This window comes from Rhinolophus hipposideros, assembly GCF_964194185.1.
Source record: "Rhinolophus hipposideros genome assembly, chromosome: 24".
Classification (NCBI taxonomy): Eukaryota; Metazoa; Chordata; class Mammalia; order Chiroptera; family Rhinolophidae; genus Rhinolophus; species Rhinolophus hipposideros.
In genome coordinates, this window is record NC_138070.1 from 10,487,826 (window position 1) to 10,501,678 (window position 13,853).

At 40.0% G+C, this 13,853-nt stretch overlaps 2 protein-coding genes across 3 annotated transcripts in view; one reads left to right on the plus strand and one right to left on the minus strand.

Annotated features, from left to right (window-relative positions):
* The window catches only part of FBXW8 (F-box and WD repeat domain containing 8), a 109,101-nt gene that overhangs the window by 43,649 nt on the left and 51,599 nt on the right, over window positions 1–13,853 (plus strand). For both annotated transcript variants that reach the window (XM_081036816.1, XM_081036817.1), the window contains exon 5: window positions 3,134–3,291. In XM_081036816.1, coding sequence (XP_080892942.1) covers window positions 3,134–3,291 — 158 coding nt within the window. The remainder of the gene's footprint in view (window positions 1–3,133; window positions 3,292–13,853) is intronic.
* On the minus strand, window positions 419–871 carry LOC308492346 (large ribosomal subunit protein eL32-like; the record flags this gene model as incomplete). The annotated part of the gene is made up of 1 exon (XM_081037195.1): window positions 419–871. The coding sequence occupies exon 1, from the start codon at window positions 821–823 to the stop codon at window positions 419–421; it is 405 nt and encodes a 134-aa protein (XP_080893321.1). The 5' UTR covers window positions 824–871.

The window sequence follows — 13,853 nt, forward strand, 5'->3', positions numbered from 1 at the left end:
TGATCACGTCACAGTTGCCACGAGAGTAAGTCCAGGCTACTGTCATGGTGTAGCTCCTAGGACACATGGTCTAGTGTGGAGCGTAAGGGAGAAAGGGAGAGGGATTTGTGGGTCAAGTAGTTTTGAGGTCTTGGCTTGTGCAGGGTTGAATGAAGTGAGAGGCTCAGACGTAGGGAGGCTGTCATGGCGCATGTGTGAGGCGTTGAGAGATTTGGACTAGGGTGGCATTCCTGGAAATGAGAACAGAAAGGGGGTGGCAACTCGAACATGCAGAGCAGTGTGGGTGGTGGGGAAAAAAGAATCACTCACAAAAATAATAAGGAATTGGGCAGTCGGCTAGTGTAGTGATGAGCTGAAACTTTTTTTTTTTGTGAAGAATTTTATGGTTTTATTAAAACACAGTTTGCACACAAGCTGTCTATTCATTTTCTTCACTGCGCAGCCGGGCATTGGGATTGGTGACTCTGATGGCCAGCTGGGCTGCTCTTTCCACAATGGCTTTGCGGTTCTTTGAGGAGACGCTGTGAGCAATTTCAGCACAGTAAGATTTGTTGCATATCAGCAGCACTTCAAGCTCCTTGACGTTGTGGACCAGGAACTTCCGAAAGCCACTGGGCAGCATGTGCTTTTTCTTGTTACTCCCATAACCAATGTTGGGCATCAGGATCTGGCCCTTGAATCTTCTGCGCACCCTGTTGTCAATGCCTCTGGGTTTCTGCCAGTTACGCTTAATTTTGACATATCGATCTGACTGGTGCCGGATAAACTTCTTGGTCCTCTTTTTGACGATTTTGGGCTTCACGAGTGGTCTAAGGGCAGCCATGATACCGAGTAGAAGATGAACGCCACCTCCGTAGGCAGCGCAGAGGAAGAGGGGAAGGGAGCTGAAACTTTTGAGGAGACGATGCATTTAATTTTAGATGTGTGGCGTTGCCACGTGAGTGGGGCCGCTTCATGGAAGAAAAGGCTTGTCAGAAGCCTTTTCGATTGTAATAGAGTGTTCTTTTCTGTGCCATCTCTGCCCACCTCTCTCTTCTTCCCTCAAGTGATGAGAGAGACCAACAAGTTGCATTTCATCGTTCAGTATTGTGTGCTCAGCAGTTTTTCAAGGTTTGGTTTGGTGGTTGTTGCTTTACCTCGGATCTCTTTGTGTAAAAAGGGCTTGGGGTGGGGCAGGAGCTCAGGCCACTAAAATTCTCTCCTCTGTACCCTCCTGCTCCCCACTGCAGCCCCTCGGGGGCGCCGCAGAGGACCATGTGAGGATTCCTGGCATGGTCTGATATATAAAGGCCGTGAAAAACCGGCTGACCGAGACTGATGGAAAGGAAGTCGGTCTTCCTGGTTTGTGCACGTCTTTTTCTCCAAGTTCCACAGTTCTCTGACCTACTAAATCCCTTTCTTTGCCTTTCTTTCCCTTACCTTCTCTGTATTTCTGAAAGACGTTGCCATCCTTCTCATCTTGCTTTTCTGAATTGGCTAGTTCCTTTCACATAGAATGTATCTTTAAGAATCTAATTACATCCAGTCTAGAAATTCGAACATGTTCTTTCTGTTCAGTGTCTCTAGCTAGGCAAGTGGCCTTACTCCAGGAATGCCTGAGTCATTTGCAGGGTGTCAAGGTGAGGCTAGTAGTTTTGGGGCAGTGGGGTGTGCGTGCTTGTATAGGGTTCCTCGTTAAGAAGGGTGATCTGGAACTCTGCCTGGACGGCCTGGGAGCCAGCAGCCGTGCTTTGGCTGTGGTGCCATCAATATCCGCCCTTGCTTATGTGTCGCCAGGCTTAATGACACTCGTGGAGTGTGCGTTTTTATTTACTGGAGGATCAGCGGTCAGAGGCCCATCGGTCCAGTTTCCGAAAACACATGTCTCCTATTTGGCTCTTTACACGCACACCCTCTGGGCACTGTCTGTGGGGACAGAACTGAATTCTCCAACCTAGAGAATTTGTGTTACAGCATGACCTTTGAATTATAGTGTTGTATTCACTGTCAATTAATAATTTGAGGGAAATGCTATTTCGTTTAGTAAATGACGCATACCTGAATCAGAATACTCTTGGTTTCTTTATTAAGAAATCTCACATGAGAAATTGATTTGTAACTACTTCATCGATAAATCATGTCATACATTTCCGTGATTTACTCTTAGAGGTTACCTTGTTTGACTCTACACTTTTAACGTGGGATTAAAGAAACCTCTTCTTGAGGCTTGGGCCTCAGGCAGACTGTTAACCCCCTTAAATTATCTATCTTTGTGTGGGTACACCAGGAGACTCTTAAAACATTTCTAACACGCCTCCCCACGGCAGCTTGACGTGTTGAATCGAATCCTCTGCAGCAGATGTAAGGAACTTAGCATCAGAGCCTCCGTGGCCGGCAGCACACCGTCTCCTCATCTGGCCAGTCCGTTATCCCACGGGCTCGTGTCCGAGCTGGGGCTGGCCCGGCCTTGGCTTTGATGGAGAGAGGCATTTGTTGGAGTAACAGTGGTAATAGGAGAGAGTGAGGGCTCCTGTTTTCTAAGTGGGCAAAACCGGGAGAGGCATGCATTTCGGCAAGAGCTTTTCATGAGAAGGCAGCATTGTCTGGCTGCGAAAGGCAAGATTTAATTGTTTCAGCAAATCAATTAGTCTTTAGGGACTTTAATCAGTCAAATCTGATGCATGGACGAGGTATTAGAAAGCTTGTGCTGCCTGTAAGACCATTAGTCCTTAGTATTGCTCTCCCTCTCTCTTGCTCTCTCTCTGCCTGTCTTTCGTGTGTGTATTTATATAAATACTGTGGCATTTACAAATTTCTGCTAATGCTCTCTTTACCAGGAGAACTTAAGGTAGCAGATTAGTCATAATAGTGTAAAAGGAAAAAAGAAGCTCTCGATACCCAATTTTTTTATTAGTATAGTATTCTCTTTTGAAATTGTCACCATTGTGCTGTGAACACATGAAACGTGTTCCCAGGCTTTCTGTTATCCAGTGGACATTTTCTCCTGTCGGACTTACTTATCTAAAGAGTGTGGCAGGAGTTGTCCCCGCAGACCCAGTCTTACTCCTCTGCCGTTCTAAGCCTGTCCCCGCTTCTCCACTGTGGCCCTGCTCTTCGATGTGTGCTTGGAACCAAATGTGTCCTTCTTTTCCAGATACACATCGGGGGACGTGAGGGTGTGGGACACCCGCACCTGGGACTACATCGCCCCCTTCCTGGACTCCGAGTACGACGAGGATGAGCCTGGAATGCAGCCATATGTCTCCTTTGTGAGGATAAACAGCTCACTGGCGGTAGCGGCTTATGAGGATGGTAAGTAACCACAGCCCTCTTCCCTATTAAGGAAAAAAAAAAGCTCTACAAAAATTAAGCAGCTGTGGCCGGCTCCCCCCTGTAATCCGTCCATACATACACGTGGGCACACACACATGTTCACACACATGCACTCGCTCTTGCCTTTATGTGAAGAAATTGGCCAATAACCCTCAATGCATTAGCAGGCATTGGAGCACAGCACCCATTAAAACTGGGGTTTAATTCCTACTGGAACGGTCGGGTTGGGTTTGGTGCCAGACACGAGGCTGGCCAAGCCATCTTAAGCAAATAACTTGTTTGGTGGAAAATATTAAATATACTTGGCCTACTTTTCCTTCAGTCTGTGCTCAGTCCAAAGGGAACAGTGCAAAGGTGGTAGACATAGGTAATCTATTGACAGATAGGGAAGTAGAAAAATAAAAGTCCATGCTTCCCTTTTCCTGGCACTTACATACCATACAGGATAATATATGGGAATATGCTGTTTCTTTGGGACCGGTAGAATTCCTTTTGGGCATGAACAACTGTGCAGTTACAGAACTAGGTAAGAATGGTCTAAAACAGAAACACTTGGCAGTGTGTAGCTAATAGTTTTCATGGCCATGGATACCCTATGCTCCTACCTCTTGTGCTGCGGACTTCCATGATGGTAGAAGTTTGAATTTCCAAAAGCTTTGTTGCCCCCCTGCCTGAAAGGTGGACCACAGAATATTTCAGGATGCTAGTGGCACGGTTGCAGAATCTTCTTTATCAGTGTGACATTATCGTTGGCTCACTGGACAGAATTGCAGTAAAGTAGGTAACCGGGGATCTTATGTCCATGTGCCATTTAAAAAATAAACATTAGGGCTGCAATTTTGAAAATATTTTCATTTTATTATTTTCACAACATGAATTCTGTTCTTTTGGTTTGATATTAGTAGATACCATTGACGGATTTTTTTCTTTTAGCATCTAGAAATTCAGCTTTTTTTGGGGGGAAGTATTTTGATATTTTATATCTGTTTATTGAGATCCTGGACAGATAACATACGAGCAGCTTGAGTGTGTTTGCTACTTTTCCAAATAATCAATGAGATTTTTTTTTAAACAACTACGCACAGGTTGCAGTACTTTCCAGTTAGAATCGTACAGTTTTAGAATTACCTAATAGACTCCCCGCCATAGACATGTGTGCACACACATACCGTTTTCTTCAAATGGGGGAAACTGAGGTCCAAAGTGACCAGCTAAGAGATTTGCTTGAGGCTGAGTCATTAGTCCGTAGTGAGTCCAGAGCTAAGGTTGAGTCTCCTGGGCCATGTGTGGTTGGAGTGCTGATTATGTAATACTAAACACAGAGGCACTTTTAGAAATGTGCCCCTGATTTATTTGCACCCCAGGTCTCATATCTTGTGAGCTTGAAAATACAGCTTGAGGTGATGAGCCAGTGTGCTGCTGGTTTTATACCGTTGGTCAGAATTGTCTTTGTCACCCTCGTCCCTATTGTGGCACAGAAACATTGGGAAACCATGTAGATATGACAGAGAAACCGCTTTCTTTTGTAAATACTTGGCAAATAATTTCCAAAATACATTTTAAATACTTGGTTTTAAAACATTTTTCATAGATAAAATACGAACAGAGCAAAAATGTATGAAATGGAAAAGAAAACGTCTCCAAAAAGAAGTTGAAGCGTTCCTCCCTGTTACCCTCCCTCTAGCTCAAACGCACACGTTTTACACTTACATCCTACTCTAGATACTTTTCTGCACCTTGCTTTTTTCACCGAGTGACACATCTTGATGTCTCCGTATTAGCACTTACAGGTCAACGTTATTCTTTTTCAGCCTGTGTAATATTGCATTATGTGGCTGTACTATCATTTATTTATTAGAGTCCTTAGTGATTAGGGCCCTCTGAATTGTTTATTTTTGTTATTAAAAACAGTTCTGCAAGCAGTATCTTTGAACAGATATCATGATAGACTTGGGCACATAAAGCCATGGGATAAATGACTGGGTCGCAGGCTAGACACTTTAGGTTTTCATAAAGATTGCCAAATTGCCCTCCAAGAAAGTTCTACCAGTTTACAGTCCCACCAAAAGTATATAAAAACAACTGCTTCCTCGTGCCTGTCTGATAGGTGGAAATGGCCTGAGACTGTTGTTTCGGTTTGCCTTTTTCTATAAGTACATGAGCATCTTTTTATTGTGTTATTATTTGTTTGTATTTCTGTCTCTGTAAATTATGTGTTCCAATGTTTCCCCCTTTTTTCTTTGGTTGTTATCTTTTCTGGTTGAATAGAAAGACCTAAAGAAATAACCCTTCTCATATCTATTTTAAATATTTATTCAATTTGTCATTTATTCTTCAATGGACTTTTGTTTATGGTTTATTCTTCTAGATGGTAGTTTGTGTGTGTGTGTGATTTTAATTTTTTAATCCATAAATGAGCAGGTTTTGTTTTTAATTTAATATTTTTGATGAATACATTTTTAGGGACATAAGATCAAACTAATATAAACAGTTATGTGTTGAGAAATCTTGCTTATATTCATTTTTGCCTAGTCCCATTCTAAAGCAATCATATATTTTAGTTTCTTGTCAATCCTTCCAGTATTTCTGCATTGCAAATATAAGCAAATATGAATATCTATCTTATCCCCCTCCTCTTCTTACCAAAAGATGACATATTACCTTATGCTATTCCACACCTTGGCTTTTTTCACTTAATGACATTTTTTTCCTTGGAATAATCTGATATATAACATTGTGTAAGTTTAAGGTATACAGCATGTTACTTTGATACATTTGTATGTTGTAATATGATTGTTATTATAGTGACATTTATTATATTACATAATTATAATACAATATTATTATTTATATTCATTATCCTGTGCATTAGAAACCTATGGCTTATTTACTACTCATTTGAACCTTTAAACATTATCAGTCTTATCCCCTGGTAACCACCTTTTTATTCTGATTTTTAAATTTTTTTACAGGTTTGATTTCTTTAGATGCCACATAAAAATGATGTCATACAGTACTTGTCTTTCTCTTTCTGAATTAATGTCACTTAGCTTAATATGCTCAAGGTCCATTCATATTGTTGCAAATGGCAAGATACCTTCCTTTCTTATGGCTGCGTAATATTCCATTGTGTTGTATAGGTACCTTTTTTATCCATTCATTCGTTGGTAGACATTTGGGTTGTTTCCACATCTTGGCTGTTGTGAATAATGCTGCAGGAAACATGGAAGAGCTTATGAATATATCTCGTTAATGACACATCTTGAATGGTTGTCCATGCCAATGTATAAAGAATGTACTTCTTTTCGTATCTGCATAGTATTCCATTGTACAGGTACTGTGGTTTATTTACACAGTCCCTTACTGAAGAACAGATGTGTTGTTTCTGACCTTTTGTTGTTACAGCACTATAGTGGAAAACCTTGTAGATACAACTTCTCATGTAAGTGCGGGAGGATAGTTTCCTATAAAAATGCAAATGGGGTTATATTATTTTGCACTCTTACCAGCAAGGTATGAAGGTGTGCTCATGTCCTCACAGTTTTATCAGCAAAGTATCCTTCAAATTTTTAGGTATTTGTCACTTTGACAGATAAGAAATTACATCCAAATGTAGTTTCAGTTTGCATTTCTCTTAATGTGAGAGAGGCTGAATTTTTTTCACGTTTACCTGCTACTTGTAATTCTTTTTCTATTTTTTATATTTAAATCTTGACCAATATGGAGTCCAGGCTGTATTAGATAATGACTCCAAGTATGTCTTTTTTCCAGCATCTCTTATTAGAAAGCCCATTTCTACCTCACTGGTTTGAGGTGCCGCCTTTACAAGTTTTCAGATAGGAGTTCTTTTGTTTCTGGGTGTTTTGTTCTGTTCTAGTTGGTCTGTCTCGTTGTTTACATGGATATCCTGTCTGTCAGTCTTGTCCTTTTGGGTTTCCCGTCATGCTCTGGGGGATTGTTCCCTATTCTAGGTGAAATTGACAGTACTTCCATGGCTGCATCATTTACGATGAAATCTTTGATTTGTTCCAAATTCCTTTTGGTGTTAGGATTATTTCCTTGGTAACAGCTCTTGTGTTTTCTTGCCTCTCTGTCACTCTGAGCTTGTTCTACCAGTCTGATCAGTGTTGTTACTATTTCTGAGGTAAACAACAACTTCTTGCTTTCCCCCAGACCTCAGGAGGCATTGTCTACAGTCTCACTTCAGTTTAACAGACTGACACTGCGATATTTATATCAATGATATTTATTCATGAGTAGCTACTTCTGGGCAAAGACAGAATGAAATCATCAAACGTACATATATATTTTTTTTACCTTGCTCCTTTCCAGGAGCAGCGAACTCGCACTTCTTCGGCCCAACATGGCAAAAAGGAAACTTACCTTGTGGGGTCTGCTTTATAAAATGTGTAACTGTTCCCCACAGAAGAGAAGACTAAGATAATAAAATGAGTTAATGAACTTCAGCTCCCGGCTCGTGCCAAAGGGAAGCTCTGTAGCCATTGAGACACCCCTCACGGTGTGCACGCGGATTCTCCGTGGCACCGTCAGGAGGGGAGACGGTCACTGTTTTGGGAGAAAGGGACTCATCTCCTCCTTTTTCACCTCCTTCCCCTCCGGGAACGCTGTCCTCCCACCTGGGGTGTTGAGATTTGGCAAGGTGCTCCACAGTTGTGAGTTTTTAAATTCCAACCCACTGGCCTCATATTTCTTCTGCCTTGTTTCCGATTGTCAGCACTGGCCCTCCTCCAGTTTGATTTTACCACTAATTGTGTTGCACGTTACCACACCGAAATGAATCAAATCAAAATGCTTTTCCTGGAGCATTAGATAAAGCAGGCGAAGGTTCTGAGTAATGAGCAGATGCTGCTAATGCAGGGGCAGCGCAGACCTTGCCAGGACTCCATCTGCTCCATGCCTGCCTGCCTCTGGCCTGGAGCCACAGCGTCAGGGCACGGCAGTGTGCTGGAAACCCTCTGCCTGCTCGCAGAGTTTGCCTTGAAAATGCGCTTGTTAGAGAGAAAGGAGATGGCACACTTCTTAGGGGCAAAGAAGTTCTTATGTGTTCCCCTACGTGGGAAGAGGAGAGACAAGCCCCAGTGCATGTTAGCTTGTGGAAACCTAGATGGGACAGCCAACGGTCGTCTCTCTGTGGTGCCGTCAAGCAAGGCAAAGTGGCTCATCCACTTCTGCAGCACGCCCAGTACAATTGTCTGCACACACACATGCTCCATTGTCCGGGACTGCCTGCCCTGGGCTGAAGTGACTGAGTTCTCATTTACTGACTTGTTAACAATGAATGCAGGTGGGTCTCTCCAAGCTTCCTTTCAGCAGTGAAGTGCAGGCCCATGTTGTAGCGAGACGACTGTGGAGACTTCGGTGCTTCTAAAGTTCTATGTATGATTTTCTGTTTAATAAAAAATCAGTTCTTTGATAGATTCGCTTATGTTTCTTGTTTGTATGTGGATGATGACATTTGACTGTAAAGACCTAACCTTTAAATGCAACATTCAATCTCTTCCTCCTCCCTTGATCAACATTGAAGTTTTAGAAGTGAATTATTAACCCACGGAAGTATTGCTTGGGAGATGGCTAGGACAACTGGCTGTGGATTATGGAGCATTTTGGTTTTTTAAGGTCTTTCTTTTCTGGTCATTTTTGTCTTAGAAGTTTCAATAACCAGTTCTTGCCTGAAACCTTTGCCTACGGTGCTTAGTTTTAGGAGTCGTATTCAGACTCTCAGCAGACAAAACAAAATGGAACAACTTCATGACAAAAACCAAACCAACACCCAGGCTAGTCCTTTTAAAAGATAGGATACATTAATAAATTTAAACAGTTTCTTAACAATAAGAATGCTTACATTTTCAAGATAATTCAGAACAGAATTAAAGATGGAAATGCAAGAGTTCCGAACTGAGGTCCTTCTTTCTGTGTTAAGGAAGTATTTCTTAGGGCGTGGAACTTTAAAGTTGACTGCTGTGCTCTAAGATGTTGGATTTTGTTTCACAGACAAGCCATAGACACTGTTTATGTGTTGGAGGAGGTTGCTGAATAAAAGTGCTTTTTTAAAAAGATTTTTCTATTTTCAGTGAGAAGAGATTGAAATTATAGTTTACACTTATTTATGGATGCTTTGGACTGAATATGCACTGTAACTAAATAATAGGACAGTGTTCCTCAAAGGGGAGTCCACAGGTACAATCTTGGGGGGGATTTGTGAGCTCTTTAGGATAATTTTTAAAATCAGTGGTTTTTTTTTAATGGTAATCTAAAAAAAAGAAAGAAAGAAATCTGGATCTTTTGACTTTGTAACTGAGCCCTGCCCCGCGGGGTCTTAGTGTTTGAATTTGCATTTTGTAGTCACAGGCTGTTGGCACCAAGTTATCACCTACATGCCTCGGTAATGCTTTGTCTTTCACACTGAGGGGTGCATAGGTGGATTCTACAGGTCGGCAAGCTCTCACATTTAAAAAGCACTGGAGGGAGAAGTTCTCATGCTGTCAGGTGGTCAATTTCTGGATAACTGCGAAGTGTTGAAGTTACTGGTGAAAATAATTTGAAATAATTTTTTCTCATGCAGAAAAAAAGTGGCACATTGAATTTAGAATACAAGATTTGATGTTAATCCTTTGGCTTATTGGGTGGTTTTACTGAAAACTGATTTTTAATAAGACACTGTATGATGCATAAATTCAAAGTAGCTGTCCTGTCTTATTACAGTTGAGCTTAAAAATGGAAAGGAGCAGTAAACAGTACAGCTTTGGGGAGACGGGGGAGACTTGAGAGATAAATTATCCAAGTGCTTAAATGTACCCAATGAAAACCGAGGATGAATTATTTTTTTGGAAGGAAATAAACTGAATTTCAAATCAAAGGATTTAATTTCCTTTTCAGTACTTGCAATTTTGGTTGTAGCGTATAACCCTAGGGCTCAATTAAAACAGGAATAAATATAATTGTGAAATTTATTCTTGTTTGAAAGCAAAATGTGCCTGCCTTTTCAGTCAAAAAGCCTTTAGGCAGGCCCCTTTGGAGTATAGGAAGGCAGCCCAGCGAGGCCAGGGACAGGTGGAGCAGGTAGTCTGAGTGGAGCAGTGGCCCGCCAGGTTTGGGAGGCTGGCAACACACAGGGAGATTGAGCAGGCACATGTATTGAGGATAATGGGAGCCAGTTTCCTTATTATTAGAGGAGGAAGGTACAGGTATGGAAAGGTGATCGTCAGAATGAACCCCTTGGGGCCAGATCGGAATAGGAGGTGTCAGTGTGGAATTCATGATTTTCACTATAGGTGGATACACACGTAAATAGGGACGTTTATATGCATATATTTCATGTACCATGTTTCCCCGAAAATCAGACCTAGCCGGATAATCAGCTCTAATGTGTCTTTTGGAGCAAAAATTAATGTAAGACTCAGTCTTATTTTACTATAAGATCGGGAATATAATATAATATAATATAATATAATATAATATAATATAATATAATATAATATAATATAATATAATATATAAAATACTGGTTTTATATAATATAATACCGGGTCTTATATTAATTTTTGCTCCAAAAGACACATTAGAGCTGATTGTCCGGCTAGGTCTTATTTTCAGGGAAACATAGTATGTAGTAGCTTTGTTGGCTGAGAAGGTGTAGAAACAGCAACTGCCCAGTAGGAATGAGCACACTTAGTGCTCGGATCTTGAAAATATCACTCTCCAGTAAAAGGAACCAGGGCGCCTTGCAGAAATGGCTGACCGCAGGGCTGGTGCAGAGAAAATCTCCAAATATTTGGAAATTAAACAGCATACTTCTAGATAACAAAATAAATTAGGAAATATTTTGAACTGAATGAAAATGAAAAACAAATCAAAATGGATGGGGTGTAGCTAAAACAGTGCTTAGAGGTAAATTTATTGCATTAAGTGCTTCTATTAGAAAAAATAAAGTCTCAAATCAACAATACAACATTTTACTTTAAGAAATAGAAAAAGAAAATTAAAATAAGTGTAAGGGATAAAGTAATAAAGATAGCAGCAGAAATCAAAAAAATAGGAGAGAGAGAGAACAATACAGGAAAATCAGTGAAACAGAAAAGTGGCCCTTTAAAAAGAGCAATCAAATTGACAAACCTTAGCCAGAGTGATCAGGGGAAAAAAAAAGAAATTAATTACCAACAATAATGTAAGAGGGGACATCATTACAGATACTACAAATGGTAAAAGGACTATAAGGAAATATTTAGACAATTTTATGCCAATAAATTGAACCAGTTAGGTGAAATGGATAAATTGATTTTTTTTGAAAGACGCAAACTACCAAAAGTCACTTAAGAAGAAATAGAAAACTTAGATAGCTCTATTTTCATTAAAGAAATTGAATTTGTAATTTAGAAGTTCTACACAAAGAAAGCTGCAAGTTCAGTGGCTTTACTGGTGAATTCTACCAAACATTTAAGGAAGTAATAATACCAATTCTACACATTGCCATAAAATAAACTACAAGGAACACTTCTCAACTCAACCTTAGCAGCATTACCCTGATACTAAAACCAGATAAAGAAGGAAAAGAATAACTAGTACATGAGAGCAAGTAAACTACAGATCAATATTTCTCATAAATATAGGTGTGAAAACCCTCAACAAAACATTGTAAAATTGTATCTTGCAATACCTTAAAAGGATAATACCTCATAATCAGCACTCATCCCAGGAATTCAAGGTTAGTTTAACATTTGAAAATCAATCAATATAATCATATTAATAGACTAAAGAAAAACCATACTCGTAGCTGCTTGGTTCATCATTTGTTGAAAAGATGATCATGTCTTCATTGAATTACCTTGACACCTTTATAAAAAATTCAGTGGGTGGGGCTTTTTTCTGAACTTCATTTTGTTCCACTTGATTCATAGATCCGTTCTTATGCCTGTATCACACCGTTTTGATTACTGTGGTTTTATAGTAAATCTGAAATCAGGCAGGGTAAGTCCTCCAGGTTTATGCTATGTTTTTAAAATTGTTCTTGGCTATTCTTGGCCCGATGCATTTATTTTTGTTTGTTTTTTAAGATTTAAAATTTTAGAATCAGGTTATAAATTTCTACCCCAAAAAACTTGCAAGGATTTCGAATGGGATTGGATTAAATCTCTAGATCAATTAGGGAAGAGATGACATCTTAACAGCACTCAATCTTCCATGAACATGATACCTCTCTCCATGTATTTGGGCCTTCCTTAATTTTTCTCAACAACATCTAAAGTTTTCAGCACATAGGTCTTAAACATATTTTGCTGACTTAATCCTCAACCATCTCGTATTTCTGATGCAATATCAATTTCTAATTGTTTGTTGCTAATTTGAAGAGATATAATTGATCTCTGCATATTGATCTCATGCTAAAGATACGTAGTAGTCTGGTAATTTTTTTATCAATTGGTTAGGATTTCATGGACAATTTATTCATTGACAGTTTTACTTCTTCCTTTCCTATCTTTCTGCTTTTTATTTCTTTTTCTTGTCTTATTGCACCACGTAGAACCTCCATACAGTGTTGAATAATAGTGAAAATGGACATCCTTGCCTTTTTTCCAATTTCAAAGGGAAAGCATTGTCTTTTACCATTAAGTATATTGTTAGTTGTAGATTTTTCATAAATGGTCTTAAGCAGATGGAGAAAGTTCCCTTCTATGACGATTAACTAAGAATTTTTATCAGTAATACAAATTGGTTTTGTCAGACATTTTTTCTGTTTCATTGAGATGATCATACGAGGTCTGACAATTAAGTTTGCGATCTTGTTGCAATGATGTTGCTAACCATTTTGATATCAGAAGGATTATTCATTATGAATTTATACCAACTGGACAAACAGTTAACCAAGTTTACTATTTGGAAGTGTGAAAAGGCTGCGTGAAAAAAGATGAAAACAATCTGAACTTTTCGCCAACAGTTCATGGGCTCTTGTATCACGACAATGCACCAGCTCATAGGCACTGTCTGGGAGGGAGTTCCTAGCCAGTAAACAAATAACTGTATTGGAACACCCTCCCTACTCACCTGATCTGGCCCCCAATGACTTCTTTCTTTACCCGAAGATAAAGGGAATATTGAAAGGAAGACATTTTGATGACATTCAGGACATCAAGGGTAATATGACGACAGCTCTGATGGCCATTCCAGAAGAAGAGTTCCAAAATTGCTTTGAAGGGTGGACTAGGCGCTGCCATCGGTGCATAGCTTCCCAAGGGGAGTACTTGGAAGGTGACTGTAGTGATATTCAGCAATGAGGTATGGAGCAGTTTTTCTAGGATGAGTTCCCAAACTTAATTGTCAGCCCTCCCCTTCTCCCGTAGATAAGGGGGGGGACTGTTGTACTCTGAATTGTTTGTTCCTCTTTCCTTTTAATCTGCTCCCAAACAGAACTTAAAAACCAGGATTTCAAAAAAGTTCCTGGATAAGCAGCTCACTCCACCCCTCTGTTCGAAGGCCATGAAAGGTTTTCTGCATATTTTTAAGAGCTCGATTTATGGCCTTTGAGG